Source organism: Lepidochelys olivacea (genome assembly GCF_965140295.1).
Source record: "Lepidochelys olivacea isolate rLepOli2 genome assembly, chromosome: 16".
Lineage (NCBI taxonomy): Eukaryota > Metazoa > Chordata > Testudines > Cheloniidae > Lepidochelys > Lepidochelys olivacea.
Genome location: NC_140426.1, coordinates 9414793 through 9431497, shown reverse-complemented (window position 1 = coordinate 9431497; position 16705 = coordinate 9414793). Strand labels below are relative to the sequence as shown.

Below are 16705 nucleotides of genomic sequence, written 5' to 3'. Positions count from 1 at the left end.
TCGCCAAGTCTGCAAGTTTAAATGCCTGCTCTGCATCAGACAGAGAGGGGAATTGAACCTGTGTCTCCCCCATCCCCACTGAATGCCCTAACCTGGGAGCTAAAGCTTATAAAGGGAGCCAACACCAGCACCGCCTCCTCCCCTGTCATTTTTAGGACTCTTTTCCTCGCTTCTGACAAAAGCCTGAAAAATCAAAACAGAATTTTTGGGGAGCCAAACGAAATGTTATCGACATTACCGACGGACATAGACTTTTCCAGTTTGGTTGAAACGATTCAGCAAACTCCAAGCAAAGTTGCCAATCATTTCAGTCAACCCCACGTGCATTTTTCAGTGACTAAACGATTAGTCGGAAAAACGTTGCCCTGCTTTAAGTGAGACCCACTGACAAACAAAAAGGCCTGCTGTCTCTCGGGCTTCCAATCTTGGGCCTTTTCACCAGCACTCAAATTCAGTTTCAATTAAAACAGGGGAGAAAAGAGGAGATGGCAAAGAGATAAAGGTGTCTGATCATTTTATGCAGATGTGCCTAAGGAAAGCAATGCACTGTTAACCACCCGTTTAAAGCTACCTTGGCTGTGGGGCCCACACTGGGGCAAAAGGATCATCCCAAAGCAGCCTTTCAATTATATAGCAGAGCTATAGTATGCCTTAAATCTATGATGTCACACTGGGCTATAGTTACCACTCGGCTCAAGGGGCGGAAGAGTTGTGGCTGGCTGTATTAAGTTGAATGTCTGTTTTCATAAGGCATAAGTGCCCATGAAGCAAAAAGTGGCAGTTTTCTCACATGTAATCATCAAAATGGGAGACTCTCTCCCACCAGATAATCAGTTTTAGAAAGTTGACTGGGGCCCTAGAGTATTCCATGGAAGTGTGTAATGTTGTGTGGTTATAGTGAGGTGAAATTCGCCCCTATGCAGAGAGCCCGCACACAGCCTCTGTGCCACGGAAGTCCCACTTACGCATTCAGAATAAGGCGTACGCTGGACTTAAGTGGTGCATACTCCTTGTGCTGATCTCTTTACTCAGGGATGCCTTTATGCAATGGAGTGGGTGTGTTGTTCTCCTTTAAGAAACTCTCGTATCTGTGATTTCACCCTCCTTGTGGTTCCTATATGGGATCATGATTATTTTATTAAACTTGCTTTAATTTTTCATATGAATTTCATGCTAGAGAAAGGTGCCTGATTTACAGCCCTGGGGAGTGGAAGCTGCTCTTTATCCACCCACAGCATGGGCAATGGCAGGACAATCCTTCCCCACACTCTCAATGCACCTCACAAGTGGGCTCGGAAGAAGGGTCAGTCAATGGCCTAGTGGATAAAGCAGTAGGCTGGGATGTAGTAGACACAAGTTCCAGTCCCAGCTCTGATTTATCAAGTGATCTTAGATAAGTCATTTCAGCTTAGTTTCCCCTCCAATGCTTCATCATGTCTATTTAAATGGCCTTGCACAATCAAAAAGCATTTGTTGGTTGGTGCTTAACAGATGAAGGGCATTTCCCTATGACTATTCATTTCAAATACATATTAATAAATAGATGTCAGCTTGTCACAAGCCGAGGCACGAGCCCTTTCCTTCTGCATGGGAAATGCCTATGTAATCTGTGCTCCCAAAGGGAACTGCAGTCTCAAGTTTCCAGCACAAGAAGCAGGGAAGCTCATTCCTCATCAGCTCTGCACAGCCCCTGGTGTTTTGGCTGCAAGAAACCACCTCTGGAGTAGAGCTGAAACACCAGGCTGCTGTTTGAGAGGAGGAGAAGGATGTTAATGAGTTAGTCTGGATGAACAGCTGAGCTTCATGTAAGTGCATCCCATTTAAAAGGGAAACAATTTCCTCTCACTGCCTCATGCTGCATGGAAAATGCTTCAGTTCCAAATTCAGAAAGGGAAAAATGAACAGGTATCACTAGGAGTCCTCTGCAAAGTATTTCTACAGTGCCCCTCACCAGAGCATCTGGGCAACTCAAACGATAAAAGTATCACGTTGCCTATGGTGAAAACTTGATTAGAGGTACTCTCCCTTTATCTCCCTTGCCCTTACCTGGTGTTACTTACAGGCTGAGTAACATGGGAGGCCAGAGCCACATTTGGTGTTAACTGCCCTAGCTCCAGCTAAAGATCTCCCTTGGGAATTCGAGCCAATTCGAGCCAATTCGGGAGGCCAGAAGGTTGGCAAACTTGGCATCTGGCAGTGCTTGGAGTACAGATCAAGTCCCAGAGTGAAGACGTCTCAAGAACCAAATCTGTGAAGTTCCAATCCTGGGGCCTAGTAGGGAGCACTTTGCACGCCCTTTGCATAGGTGTAAAAGCTGACCCACAACACAGAGCAATGGAAAATCAGGACCTCAGGCGTGGAAAGCAAGGGCACCCCAGTGTGATAGGAAGCAGGGGGAAGATTATATAGATCAGAGGACACAGACCCCAAAGGCCAGGGGGCCTCTCTGACAATGATGTTGCAATGGTTCTCTTTACACTCACTTGGAATTCCTGACACCAATTTCAAAGGTCTCAATACCCGAACAGCTCGCAGGGTCCGTAGGTCAAAATCAGTCCCAGCGGTGGCTAGAATCCTGATTTAAGACAAAAAGGGGCAGGGGTGGGAAAGGTGAGAAAGAGAGAGAGAGAAAGAAATTGAATTAAATGTGAGTTTTTCAAAATACAAATAAATGAAGAATGATAACAAATTCAGGCCACCTAGGACTTCACGGTGGTCATTACACTGCATTCAGTAGCCAGTGAAAACATACAATGCATATCTGCCTGCTCCTAAGTTACATATCCCTGCTACTCGAGCTAAAGGAAAATCTTCATTAGCTCTCTGCAATACAGAGCCTATGACACACGGTTGAGCAGTTCTGATTCCATCCAGTAGAGTAGAAGGTCCCATGTACACAGACACACAAATACTTTTTGTTTTATCTGATTTTGATGTTTTCCACTTAATCTTAAACAATTTTACCTCCTTCAGTTACATGAGTTCAAAATTATTAACTTAGCCTTCTGGAGTCGCCTGCCTGGCTCTTTAGGAGATTGCTGAGCCACCCCACAAGATCCTGAGTGTGGGGAGGAATTCACACAGCACACAACCTTGAATTTTGCAAATTTCCAAGTATGAAAAATTTCAACCACCTCCATAATTGTTTGGATCAATTGGAGACTAGAGGAATTATGAAAAACAATTCTAAATTTCCTCACCCACTCCCCATCCCACCAAAAATCCCCTCCAAATTCAGAATGTTGATGACATTTTGAAATTTGCTCAGTACTCACAGTTGGGGTCATATTTTCAAGAGCTCGGCTCCTATCGTGCACCTAATACGAAATGTGCATGTAATATGGCTCTTCTGAAAACTGGCCCCCAGTGTCCAGAAATCTGCAGGCCAATGACATCTTCAGCTGATGTCTATCTCTACCTACTGCACTAACTCCAGATGGAACCAACTACAGAGTTGGTTGAAATTTTTCAAATTCTGAAATTTCAATTGAATTTCAAAATTCAGTGACAGGTTTCAGAGTAACAGCCATGTTAGTCTGTATTTGCAAAAAGAAAAGGAGGACTTGTGGCACCTTAGAGACTAACCAATTTATTTGAGCATGAGCTTTCGTGAGCTACAGCTCACTTCATCGGATGCATACTGTGGAAAGTATAGACGATCTTTTTATGCACACAAAGCATGAAAAAATGGGTGTTTACCACTACAAAAGGTTTTCTGTCCCCCCACCCCACTCTCCTGCTGGTAATAGCTTATCTAAAGTGATCACTCTCCTTACAACGTGTATGATAATCAAGTTGGGCCATTTCCAGCACAAATCCAGGTTTTCTCCCCTCCCCCCCCAACAGGAGAGTGAGTTTGTATGTGTGGGGAGAAAACCTGGATTTGTGCTGGAAATGGCCCACCTTGATTATCATACACGTTGTAAGGAGAGTGATCACTTTAGATAAGCTATTACCAACAGGAGAGTGGGTTTGTGTGGGGGGGAGGGGGGAGAAAACTTGGATTTGTGCTGGAAATGGCCCAACTTGATTATCATACACGTTGTAAAGAGAGTGATCACTTTAGATAAGCTATTACCAGCAGGGGAGTGGGGTGGGGGGACGGAGAACCTTTTGTAGTGGTAAACACCCATTTTTTCATGCTTTGTGTGTATAAAAAGATCTTCTATACTTTCCACAGTATGCATCCGATGAAGTGAGCTGTAGCTCACGAAAGCTTATGCTCAAATAAATTGGTTAGTCTCTAAGGTGCCACAGGTACTCCTTTTCTTTTTGAAAATTCAGTGAGGGGTGAAAATATTCCAAGAAAATTTCATTGCCCCCCTTTTTTCCTACCCAAGGTCTTATTGGGGAATGGGGCAGTTGGCCAACCTCCAACTAAAGAAAGATGGCTCCTTTTTCCATTTCCCAGTGAGATGATAGGGGAACACATCCCCCTGTCACACCATAAATTAGCCCCTAACAAGGCTATCGTGTGAGACACTTTATTAGAGACTCCATAATGCTGATGGTTTCTTTGAACTAAAGCAGTTCCTGTACACAACAGTGTACAGTGTTTACTCTATGCATGTGTAAATGTAAGTTTGGTCCAAAACACCCTACTTTAGAGAAAGGAAAACAACAAGAAAAAAAAAGTAAAATCTCCATGAAAGAGCATGGTGTGAGTATCTACCCTGTAACAGTCTGCAATAACTCTGAGAACAAAATGGCTGCCATCTTGGCAGGCAGACAATTCATAGACACTAAAAGGCATCACACACAGACAACAAAAAGGCATCACAGTTTCAGGCTATCCTGAGTGCACCACATTTCACTCCAGCAGCAAGGGAAGAAAAGAGGGCATAGGATCCAAAAGGCATCAGGAATGCAATCTTCCCAGAGCAAGGAAATTGGAACCCCTGGTTTCCAGCCAACTTAGACACTCAGTGTCCCCTCAATGACAAGAGTAATTACTGCAGCTCTTCCTTTGGGGTTTCGACAATGAAAATGTTAAGATCTGGGGAAGGAAGATCCCCTGTAACACATGTCAACTACAGAAAACAGCTCAGAAGGGAAAAGCACCTCACCTACTCCCTATTGATCGCTCCCTTTAAAGTCACTGTAAGCAACATCCGTTAAGTTTTGATAGGATCGTTGTGCGGCTATTTTAACAGAAGGAACAAAAAAGAAGGTGTGGATGAACTAGCCCTGCCAATGGAGTCTACAAGAGCCAACGTTTTTTTCATAGATATTTAGGTCAGAAGGGACCATTATGATCATCTAGACTGACCTCCTGCACAACGCAGGCCACAGAATTTCACCCACCCACTCCTGCGAAAAACCTCTCAGCTATGTCTGAGCTACTGAAGTCCTCAAATCATGGTTTAAAGACTTCAAGGAGCAGAGAATCCTCCAGCAAGTGACCCATGCCCCATGCTACAGAGGAAGGCGAAAAACCTCCAGGGCCTCTTCCAATCTGCCCTGGAGGAAAATTCCTTCCCAACCCCAAATATGGCGATCAGCTAAACCCTGAGCATATGCGCAAGACTCACCAGCCAGATACTACAGAAAATTCTTCCCTGGGTAACTCAGATCCCACCCCATCTAACATCCCATCACAGGCCATGGAGCCTATTTACCATGAATATTTAATTACCAAAACCATGTTATCCAGTTGCACAGACCCAGGCCATTTTTAGCCATTCTTGCCTCCTGCCCATGCAGCCATCACTGCTGCCATTGTCTCCTTCCCAGATGGAAAAAATATCCTCGTCCACAGAGGTCAGTAAAGCCGTCTGGCCCAATGTCCTGCAGATGTGCTCATGATGTGTTCATGCGCTGCCCTTTGCCACTGGAGAGCTGGGTTCAAATCCTGCCTTAGGAAAGCAATTAAGGGGGGGTGGAATTCTTGACAATGCAACTCTCTGCCTAGTGAGCTACATTGGCCTCAAATATTAAAGGGACTCAAAGCTAGGCTCAAGCAGGAGAGGTTCCTACGCAACCAAAGAGTTGACGAGACAGCCCAGGATGTTATTTCCAACAACCCTCGTCTATGGTTCTGTTGAAAGCGAGGCTCATTTTAGTCCATCCCTGGACATGTGCCCAGATCACAAACCCGCTAAGCAATGAAGCACAATTTACACTCTGTCCAAAGGACTTGGCTAGCAGAGGTTGTCGCAAGTAGGCATTAAGATGTATTACCAAAGCTGTGAAAGATTCCAGCAGTTGTAATAGCATAGTGGATGCTTTAGGTCAGGGAACGCTGTAAAAAAGCCTGAGACAGGAATCATCAAGTGTTTGGCAGACCAGGACTGGGGCCTTGTCTATACCAGAAAACGGTTGCTGGTATGGCTAGATTGGCTAACCCTCCTGGTGTCGATACAGCTGCTACAGGCAAAAGAGTACTTTTGTCAGTATAGCTTATACAAGTTCCCCAAATGAAATAAGCTAAACCAAACACAGGGACTTTTCTGCTGTGTAACTGTCTACAGCTACGTCAGCAAAATCACACCCCCGCTTGACAAAGCTATGCCTGCGGAAGTTTTCAGTGTAGCCCCGGCATGCAATACACTGGGGAGCCCAGGACTCAAGCAGCAGGAAGTGCTGAAGTCAGGATCCGAGTGCCTTGGCAAAGCAGGGTGAGAGCTCCGTCCGGGCCTAGCAGGGGCTGAACGAAGTGAGCTGCGGGCACCAAGCCACGTTACAGCTGTCTCTGGCCAGTGTGACTAGCCCTACATCTTCCCAAGCACCAACGAACTGGAGCAACCAGAAAAGAATGAGAACATATTGTGAGGGGCTGCCATTCGAGCCCAAGCTCCCGAAGATCATTTAAACCAATAGCTATCGCATTCAGGGGCAGCGAATTTGAAGCTTTCGTGCTCACGCTGCCATTCGCCTTTTCCTCCCCTCCCCCACCATGCCAGTGCTCACGTGTCAAACCTTTGCAGCCCGGCAGCACCACGCACTTCAAGCCTTAAACGTCTGCCTTGGCTGTGCCTGCGGCCTCCCGTGGCTTTCACATGGATTCATGTCACCCTGACCCAGGCCTTTTCCTGTCTGCTACAGGCTGAGAGGAGTAGCCCCTGTGCTCTCACAGTTTGCTTTCAAACTTATTGGAGAGAGACTGGGAGTGGATGCAGGAGAGTCAATGAGCGCCATGGTGCCAATAAGTGCCCCAGTGACAGCGCCGGCTGTCTCTGCTCAGAGGCAGCTCTTCATTCCCCTGACATGTTCTGAAGAGGTTTGAAGTTAATAAAAACTCCCTAATTTACAGCTACCCCCACTCCCTGCACCCCCTTTAGTCAAGGATCTCAGCCACTCGCCTCCCCTGTGTTGTTAATAACCATTTGCCCTACCCCAGTCTGTGACAATACAATTCCTGTAAGGCACTTTTCCGGATATTCTGCAATAACGTCATTTCTCCCACATAATTGCATGATAATCTACAGCTCCTGTATGGCCAGTTCTGCCACTGTGCTGTTTTGCTGTTCTACATGGAGAATAATATCAATCCTCAATGAAGGGAAGGATGTAATTAACCGAAGGCTTCTGCTAACTTCATAAAATTCGCACAAGGGCTGTCTTTCTCCCCCGCGCTCCCCCCCCCCCCCCGCCCCATTCCCTGAACTCAAGCTGTAAACCCTCAGAACCCATTGTGGGCTGTGCTGGAGCAAGAAGGATTATTAAAAATGGGGGAGAAAGGGAGAGATCAAACAAGCCAGATGACAAGCATGACTTGAAAATCCTGCGGAAGCTTTCCTGTCTGCACTCGTAACAAGTGAGAACAAAGAGCAAGTAACTGAAGAGCCAGAGCTGGAGGAGGAAATTGACAGTGAGAATAAAAATAGAGGGAAAGAAGTTTAAGAGGCGACTTAGCAACAAGGGAAAAAATTGGGGCTGTACCTTTTCATGCTTCTTGATGAGTTATAAGGACATCTTGATGATTTGTAGATTTGGGGTGGGTGGTTTCTGCTTGATTTTTGCTTTAGAAATAGTAGGTCTTGACTTCCCCGCTGGAGGACTCTCTGGAGGACTGGGAAACCAGCGGGATTGGAAGAGACTGGAAGCTGAGCAGTTGTGTCAGGAAGGGACTTTTACACAAGTGTGCGGATTAGAGACTGACAATGAAGCTACAGCACAAAGTCTTGCTGAAACAATACGGACTCTGCTTTCCAGAGAGAAACCTCATTTTATTGAGAGGCACGTGTGGCAACAGATTTACCCCCACAGCTGTGTGCTAGGCTGCATGTTCCCCCTCACTGCGGCTCCTGCAGAATGTTGGAGCTTTTTGGAACTACCTGAGTAGATCAAGAACTGCTTGAGTCAAGAAAAACCCTTGGGATCCGCAATTATACCAGACCATCTAGCGCAAAAGCCTGTCTCCGACAGTGGCCTGCCAGTACCAGCTGCTTCAGAGGAACATGCAACAGACCCAGGCAGCGATGGGACAACCTTCCCCCAGGAAAGGCTCCTCCCTCTCAACCCCAGTAGTCAGAAGTTGACTTATGCCCTGAGCATGAGATCTGCATTCCTTCCAAAGCTACTTTATTTTTAAAATATTTCCTATTGAATCCTGGATATTCTTGTTATCCATATAAATGTCTAATGCTCTTGAAAAATCCCACTACACTCTTGACTGGAATAGCATCTTGTTGCAGTGAGTTCTGCTGTCGAATCGTGAATTGTGTGAGCAGGCTGAGTGAGAGACCAGACTCTTTTTTCATGAGTTAATGTAGGCTTGTAACAAAGGTGTCCAAAGATGAAAATGGAGTGCATTATTCCCCCACTGCCCAATAGCATTGCACTATGTTATCCCATTGTACTATCACTTGGCTAAACTAAACTTCCCATCTTATGTCCCTCCATGAAAGTGCTCTCTGGCCAATTTCTGTCCTCAGAGACCAAGGCCCATTTATGAGAAATATGTGACATCTTCTGTTCCAGTGGTCCCTGGGATAATATGTAAAAAAGCTTATTCCTCTGGTTATAAAATGATGCAAAGGGGAAAAAGAAAAAACTCAGGGTAAATAATTGTCTGTTTTCATTTCCGGGGGACTCGGTATTTTTACTGTACTAGTACAGCGAGAGACACATTGTCACCTGATGCCAGGGATTTCATGGAGACATGATTGTGAATCTTCTTACTGAAACGGTGATCAAAGACAGTCGCAAGAAAAGGCCAGAAAATTTATTCAAACTGAGCCTCTGGATCTGTAAAGCCTGAGGCAAGGAGGGTTGGAAAAAGCTAACCCTCTTCTTCAGAACAGCTGCTATCTTGCGTTCATCCTGGCTTTCAAGCCTTTTAGCAGACTTAGTTCATCTTTTCCACATGATCCCGTGAGGAACAGATGACAAAGGCTTTCTGCTCTCTCTCCATAGGTGGATGGAGGAGAGGAAAAAGGGAACTGAACACAGGGAGACTTTCTGACTTAAGTGCCAGGAATAATGATCCTAGATAAGGAGCTTTCTGTGGATGCCTCTGCTTAAATGACACTGTGGGTCCTGGTTCAGCAGAGAATAATCACTGAGGCTCAGGGTTAGAAGAACACCAAACTGCAGATGATTTGGCCTGTTTTTTTCAGCCTAAACCCTGGTCGCCGTTCATAATGAGATAAGTTGCAATGGAGGGGACCGCGGAGAGATCTCTGCATGAGAATTGTAACTAGAGTTGTGAGAAATTCAGCAGCTTTAGTCTAGAAGTGTGTGTGTGTGTGTGTGGAGGGGTGGGGGGGGGTGAAGAGTCATGTCAAACAGCAGCTGAAACCACTGAGATTGGTAAATAACCACAGCATCGCCCCTCTTCAGAGCACCGTCAGATGTCAGGGCCTTGCAGCTCAGTTTCCCATCAGAGGAGAAATCAGTGGCATAGCTGCAGGGTATTTTTTTTAATGTAACTGGTTTATTTACACTATATACACCACTCCTAGAACAGAGGTGAGCCCAAATGTTGTGTAGAAAAACCCCTCTTTCAGCGACCACAGCCCAGACACCAGTATCCAGTTCCCAGGGAGCACCTCCGGTTCAAGAATTGACTCAAGGTAGAGAGACTAAGGCAGAGAGACAGCTCTCTTGATGCTTGCCACAGTTTCCCTCCGAAGAAACTCCATCACAAATCTAATCAACAAGACAGCAGTTTTTCAAAGACTGTATGATGCTCACACAATAAGAAAAAGAACTTTTAAGATTATGTGTAATAGCCCCATGTGGTGATATCTGTCCTAATAAATACCAATAATCTCCATGCGGCATTTTCTTCTTGGTCTCAGATCTCTTTTCAAAAATAGGTATGCGTATTATCCCCATATTATTTGTGGGGAAATGGAATATAGCAACTTGCCCAAGACCTTATAACAAAACAGGAGTAGAACCAAGTTTTGGACCCAGACTTTCTAGACCCATACCAAGTCATCTAAGCTCCAGAGACCTCCATCTCCTGCTTGGACACTGAAATCAATGCAATATCACAGGATTCCACAATTTTTCTGCTACAGCTGTTTGAATAGTAAGTGTTTGGCACATGCAGGCCACTTTGTTGGTCTATGACTCATTTGCAAGTCACGCCTGACTGCTGTCAGTTGTATTCGTTCTTTGCAAGAACTGGCTGACTAGCTTGGATAACAAATTTCCAGACTCTGAGTGGTTCACGACCCATTCATTGTATCTATTCACTCTTCAACACCAGCCTCAATTGTCCAGTTCGGTGCTTCTACCCCAAGCACCTTCATGCTTTCTCCCATGTTGCCCCTTCTGCTTGGAAAAGCCATTTTGTGCACATCTGTAAAGTCACCACCCTGACCCTCCTTGGAACTCACCTCTGCCATAATACATACAGGAAACCGAAACCTGACAGCAGCTAGGCAGATGGTAAGTTGCGTTTACTGCTCCTGATAGGCTGTGTGCATCATTAGTCTATCATTTTTTGTCACCCTCTGTCCCCTACCCCGACCTGCTTGTTTGTTTCATCCACCAGTTATGTCTTGTCTTCTCCATTTAGACTGTAAGCTCTGAAGTAGGCACTGTCATTTATTCATGCTGGTACACAGCTGAGCATAAAGGGGCCTCGGCCAGTGATTAATTATTATTACTGATCAAATGTAGGACCGGTTGAAATCTTTTCATTCCAAAACAAATTTTTAAATGAAAAACAACCCGTTTTTACAAGAAAATGTTTTTTGCAACATTTTCTGATTTTTCTAGGAAACTCTCCTGCACCCTGCCAAAAAATATAATCAGTCTTTGCAAACTGGTGTGTAGTTTTTCATCAAAACCTTTTTTTTTTAAATCAGCAGAAGTTGTAGAAAATAAAAGAAATATTTTTGTTTTTTTCCTAACCTTTTCACGGAAAGTATTTACAATTTTCCAACCAGCTCTCATCACATGGCATTGCTTCTGCTCCCTGATTGGACAACTGAACAGAAGCATAGTGAGTAGCATTTTTCTGATACAAGTTGATGAGACTTTCAAGGTTTGTGAATACCAGCAGCTGGCTGAATTTGAGTGTAATCAACCGTCTAGCCCCACAAACAGTGGAGTTTGGAATTAGAGATCTTTATTCGGAAACACAGAGCAGCTCTAGCATCTACCCCACACCATAAATCGCTCTAAGCTCACTCCAACCTCAGCCCCGTGGCAGCAGATTCCTGAACGGTTCCACTCACGTGCTGCGTCAGAACTTTTCAGGGGAATCTGCCCGATTTCAAGCAAGACCAAGTGATTGTCACTTCCTTTCTCATTTTGATATGAAAGTTTAGCACATGTTTCCACAGAACGAGCAGCACTCAATGGGAAATATCAAGAGGAAGGGCATGTATGCACCTATGTACTAGTCATTTGTGCGAGAGCGCGATACCCACCTACTCCAGAAAAGCCTGGCAAACACGCCTTTCAGGGCACCCTGAAAGTCAATGAGAATCTGATGCTCGTGAAAATGAAGAATTCATACTACTCATTTGACCTAGGCATAACATGCGGTGAGGTGCTATGCAAGGGTTACTGCACACACGGTCCGATTCTCATCTCACATCATACACTATTACATGAGTATAATCCCATTGGCTTCAGTGCAGTTACTTCTGCTTTATGACATTGGGACAAAGTCAGGTCCACAGCCTTGCTACTTCACCTCAGTGCTGACCTGGAACAATTCCTGCTACTCTCGACTTAGAAGCACCAGAACTGCCATTCTAGTCCATCAAACCATTTATCCTGTTTCCAGTAGTGGCGTATTCCTGATGCTTCCGAGGAAGACGAAAGCCTTCCAAAATGCAGCTGAACCAACATGTAATGTGACTCTTCCCCAGGGGGTGTAGCAATTCTTGCCTTCCTGATCCCTGCAGTGACCCAGTGATGTTCCCAAGAGCAAGATCTCATCACCACAATCACAGTCCATGTAGACACAGATATATTTAACTCCGGTTATCCCACACTTGGACCTTACTTGAGAAGAGACTGCTGAGTCATACACCACCTCTGCCATCAAATCCTGGCGGATTAACTGGTGGATGTGGACTAACAGGATATTGGATGAGATCAAACTATTTTTCCCCCACTTGTGACCCAAGAACAGATCCAAAGGCAGGTCAGTGGTGGTGAAAGGCTAGTGCATGAGCTCTTGAACTGGATGTCAGGATGGTGGCAGTGGTTTTGCTCACATCTGCAAGGCTGGCTTGCCTCCAAACTCGAACGACCACTATGGCATCGCTGTCAGTCTCTCTCTCCCCCTTACATTCTTGTTCTCCCAGCTATGTCACAGATTTCCAGGAGAGCACTGACTGCACCATCTGGAAAGATGCCCTCTTCTAGTCAATTTGATTTCATGGAGTGTGAGCTTTATCTTGGCTGCTGAAGGCAAGCAGCTGACACCAAATTCGGGCAGACAAATAGATTAGGAATGCTAATCACTACCGTATAATTTATAGCATGGCCAGTTTAACATGGAGTCCGCTAACCCACAGATGAGAGACTTATCATAGAATCATAGAATTTCAGGGCTAGAAGGGACCTCAGGAGGTCATCTAGTCCAACCCCCTGCTCATAGCAAGACCAATCCCCAATTAACTTCCCTAACCCCATCGACCTCAGTAACCCTCGGACATACATGTGAGCACCCAGCTTGCCTGCTTTTTGTTGGACGGCTGACATAAAGGAATGCAATCATCCAGCCAGACTTCTGCACAGTGCTTTTCTAGCCATTCCTTCCTCTGCCGGCCCAAAGAGCCTTAGCTCTAATTTTATGTAACCCCTGTCCATGGCAGAGCCATTGCCAAGCAGGACAACAACAATTTGCCCCCACCAACATGAGATTACAATATTATATAGAAGGTGTGAAACAGCTCCCCAATACTTATTAGCTTCACGACTAAGCCTGCTAGCCCATACGAACAATAACTGTGCGGCCAGCCCCCCAAAGCCCACCCTACGACCAAAGCCACCCCAGTGCGATTTAAAGGTAGATAACCGTTAGCACTCTTCGTTGGTATTTATTATTTGCATGACACTAGCACCTCAGTGCCCCAATCGAGGTCAGAGAGACAGTCCCTGCTCTAAGTTTACAAATGAAATAGACAAAGGACGGGCAGAGAGAAGCACAGAGAGGCAAAGTGACGAAGGGAAACAGAAGCATTCAGGGGAAGGAGCTGTTCTGCTCCCTGACCCCAGCCACCCCACTCGCTCCAAGTTCCTACACATCCTGGGTGGGTTTCTCAAGCCCTGGTTATATATATTAAACACCAGGCATCAGTACAAAGATACTTGGCCTTGATATATAATGTAAACCTCTCTCCTCATTGCCTCATTAATCTGCATCAGCAAATAAAATGCAGAGACACATTCTTGGAGGCACAGAAGCAGGGCAGAAAGTCACCCATGGCATACATCAATCCCTATGGACTGATCTCTAGGAATTAACGGAGCTCATCTGACCTGGGGACCCCATGAAAATCCCAGGCTGGTGTTTGGCACCTTCCTAAAATAAGCCACAAGGACTGCCCCACAAAAGGAACGGTCACAATGTAGAGACATCAGGCTTCAAAATCCCAAAAGGAGCTACCGAAAGCCAATCTCCTGAGCATGATTTCTGGATCAGATTTTGCTCCTTGGGGGGGATCCCCACACACCCTCCCATTCTTATAATGAGAGCCAGAAGAATCGTGAGCCATGCTATTTTCAAATCCAGCTGAGCTTTTGCAGGGTGCAGAGAGCCAGGGGACAGGGCTGCTCCCCAGGAGCATGGGCACATGTTGGTGCAATCATGTGTCTTGTGATCTTGCCTTGTTTGACGCTAGGTAAGACAGGACTAATAGCCAGAACCCACAAAACAGAAAAGGGGACTTTTCCTCCCACTGAACATGAAGCAAGCTCGCAGAGAAGCTTGGCCGGCCACGTTTTCCTGACTTTGCGTTGGGAAAACAAGCACCATCCTGCATTTGGATCTAGCCAGAAAGTAGGTCACCCTCCACTTCGCTACATTAGCATTGCAAAGGGAGACACAGCTGTTTGTTCCTGGGGTATGTGAGGGGAGAGAAGTGAGGGGCCATGGCCCCAGAGAGCCGCTGTCACACATCTCAAGTTCCACCCCAGACCCAGTTACGGATCCCTGGATCCCTGGTGGAACCTCATGCATGCAGCACAGTTGCAGGTCCTCATCTCAGCCTTGAGGGGTTGCCTCTCCCATTACTGGAAAGAGGGTGGATGTGGAACCAGATAGCAGAGGGCACGTGTACACTGGGGGTGGGGGTGGGGGTGGGGGAGGGAAAGGTGTGCTCTTCACTCGGTTATGATAGAGAAGACCCAGGAACTTGACTCCTGAGGGTCCAGGTTTATTAATACCAAAGTCGCAAGCGAAACTTAGAGTCCCCAAATGAAGTGGACACAGTCCAACTCCCTTCCCTGCTTTTAGCAGGCCACCCCTAGCCCTACCTGGCTGGAATCATTCCCCTGGCATCTCAAACTCTCCTGCAGCCATCTACATTCTGCTGCAGCTACCTCTCTGGCTCTTTGTAGAGACCAGCTACCTTCTATCATGCCTCATCACAAAGCCATCAATGAGGCAGGCGTAGGATTGCCAACTTTCTAATAGCAGAAAATGGAACACCCATGCCCCGCCCCTGCCCCACCCCTTCTCTAAGGCCCCGCCCCCTACTCACTCCATCTCCCCTCCCTCCGTCGCTCGCTCTCCCACACCCTTGCTCACTCGCTCATTTTCACTGGGCCGGGGCAGAGGGTTGGGGTGCAGGAGGGGCTGAGGACTCTGGCTGGGGGCTGGACTCTGGCTGAGGACTCTGGCTGGGTTGGGGCCAGGTTTTAGGGGTTTAGGGTGCAAGACGGGGCTCTGGGCTGGGGGTTGAGGTGCAGTGAAGGAGGGCTCTGGCTGGGGGTGCGGGCTGTGGGGTGGGGCTGGGGCTGAGGGGTTTGATATGCAGGAGGGGGCTCCAAACTGGGGCTGAGGGGTTCGGAGTGTGGGAAGGGGCTCTGGGCTGTGGCAGGGGATTGGGGTATGAGAGGGGGTACAGGCACTGGGCTGGGGTGCCGGTTTCAGGGTGGGGCCACAAATGAGGGGTTTAGGGTGTGGGAGGGGGCTCTGGGTTGAGGGAGGGGGCTGGGGCATGGAGTCTGGGAGGCAGTTTGGGTGTGGGAGGGGGCTCAGGGCTGGGGCAAGGGTTGAAGCACGGGAGGGAGTACGAGCACCAGGAGGGTGTTTGGGTGTGGGACTGAGGCATGAGGTTGGGGTACAGGAGGGGATGAGGGGTGTGGGCTCTGGGCAGCTCCCGGGAAGCGGTTGGTATATCCCTGCGACCCCTAGGCGCAGGGGCAGCCAGGTGGCTCTGCGCACAGCTCCCACCCACAGGCACTGCCCCCGCACCTCCCATTGGCTGCGGTTTTCCCCCATAGCCACCCCTCTGCCTAGAGCCAGAGGGACATGCCAGCTGCTTCCCGAGAGCCGTGCAGAGCCAGGTAGGGAGCCTGCCTTAGCCCCACTGTGCTGCCAACCATACTTTTAACAGCCCGGTCAGCAGTGCTGACCTGAGCCAGCAGAGTCCCTTTTCGACCGGGCGTTCCAGTCGAAAACTGGACTCCTGGCAACCCTAGGCACTGGTAGACTGGGCCTGCTACCTCTTAAAGAGTCCAGTCCAACCTGTGACCAGTATCTAGGGATGGTGGTCATGTAGATCAAAGCCCGTGCTTCTCTCAAGCATGAGGCCTGCCTGATCTTTCACCCCAAGTGTTCTGTCAGGAACGAGAGTCCCCTAAGAATCTAGCTGGTTATCTTAGTTCAGGCATGTGGCATGAACCTAACAAGACTACAAGGATCATACTATATGGCAAACCTGCCAACAGCAGGCCTTTGTGAGGGTCTTCCTGGGGAAGAAGGGGTAAAAATGACAAATAGGTCATCTCTTTTAGAAGAGGAGGAAGGAGCGGAGGTTCCTCTCTTTAGAGCTTAGCAGGGTGGTTGATCTTCAGGTGTTCATCTCCTGGAGTCTTTTCTGCAGCAAGACCGGACTGGCTCTACATCCCACCACTAGGAACCACTCCTCCCCACTCCAGCCTGCCCTCCTGATATGCCCCGTCTTCCCTCCTGGCCAGGCCCTGCCCTCTCCCTCAGGCTGGGACACTGCCGGGAAGAAGGCTGGAGGAACCGAGGCGGGGAGCTAGGATGGAGCAGGTGAGGTGACAGAAACGTGGCTTCCTGACCTTGTTTCTGTTTCCAGCAGTAACTGAAGAGAGC

General features: G+C 47.4%; 1 protein-coding gene across 2 annotated transcripts in view; it reads right to left on the bottom strand.

The window, feature by feature from the left end:
* The window catches only part of CACNA1B (calcium voltage-gated channel subunit alpha1 B), a 471028-nt gene that overhangs the window by 290276 nt on the left and 164047 nt on the right, over positions 1–16705 (bottom strand). For both annotated transcript variants that reach the window (XM_084649844.1, XM_084649843.1), the window contains one exon: positions 2484–2575. In XM_084649844.1, the coding sequence (XP_084505970.1) occupies positions 2484–2575 (92 nt within the window). The remainder of the gene's footprint in view (positions 1–2483; positions 2576–16705) is intronic.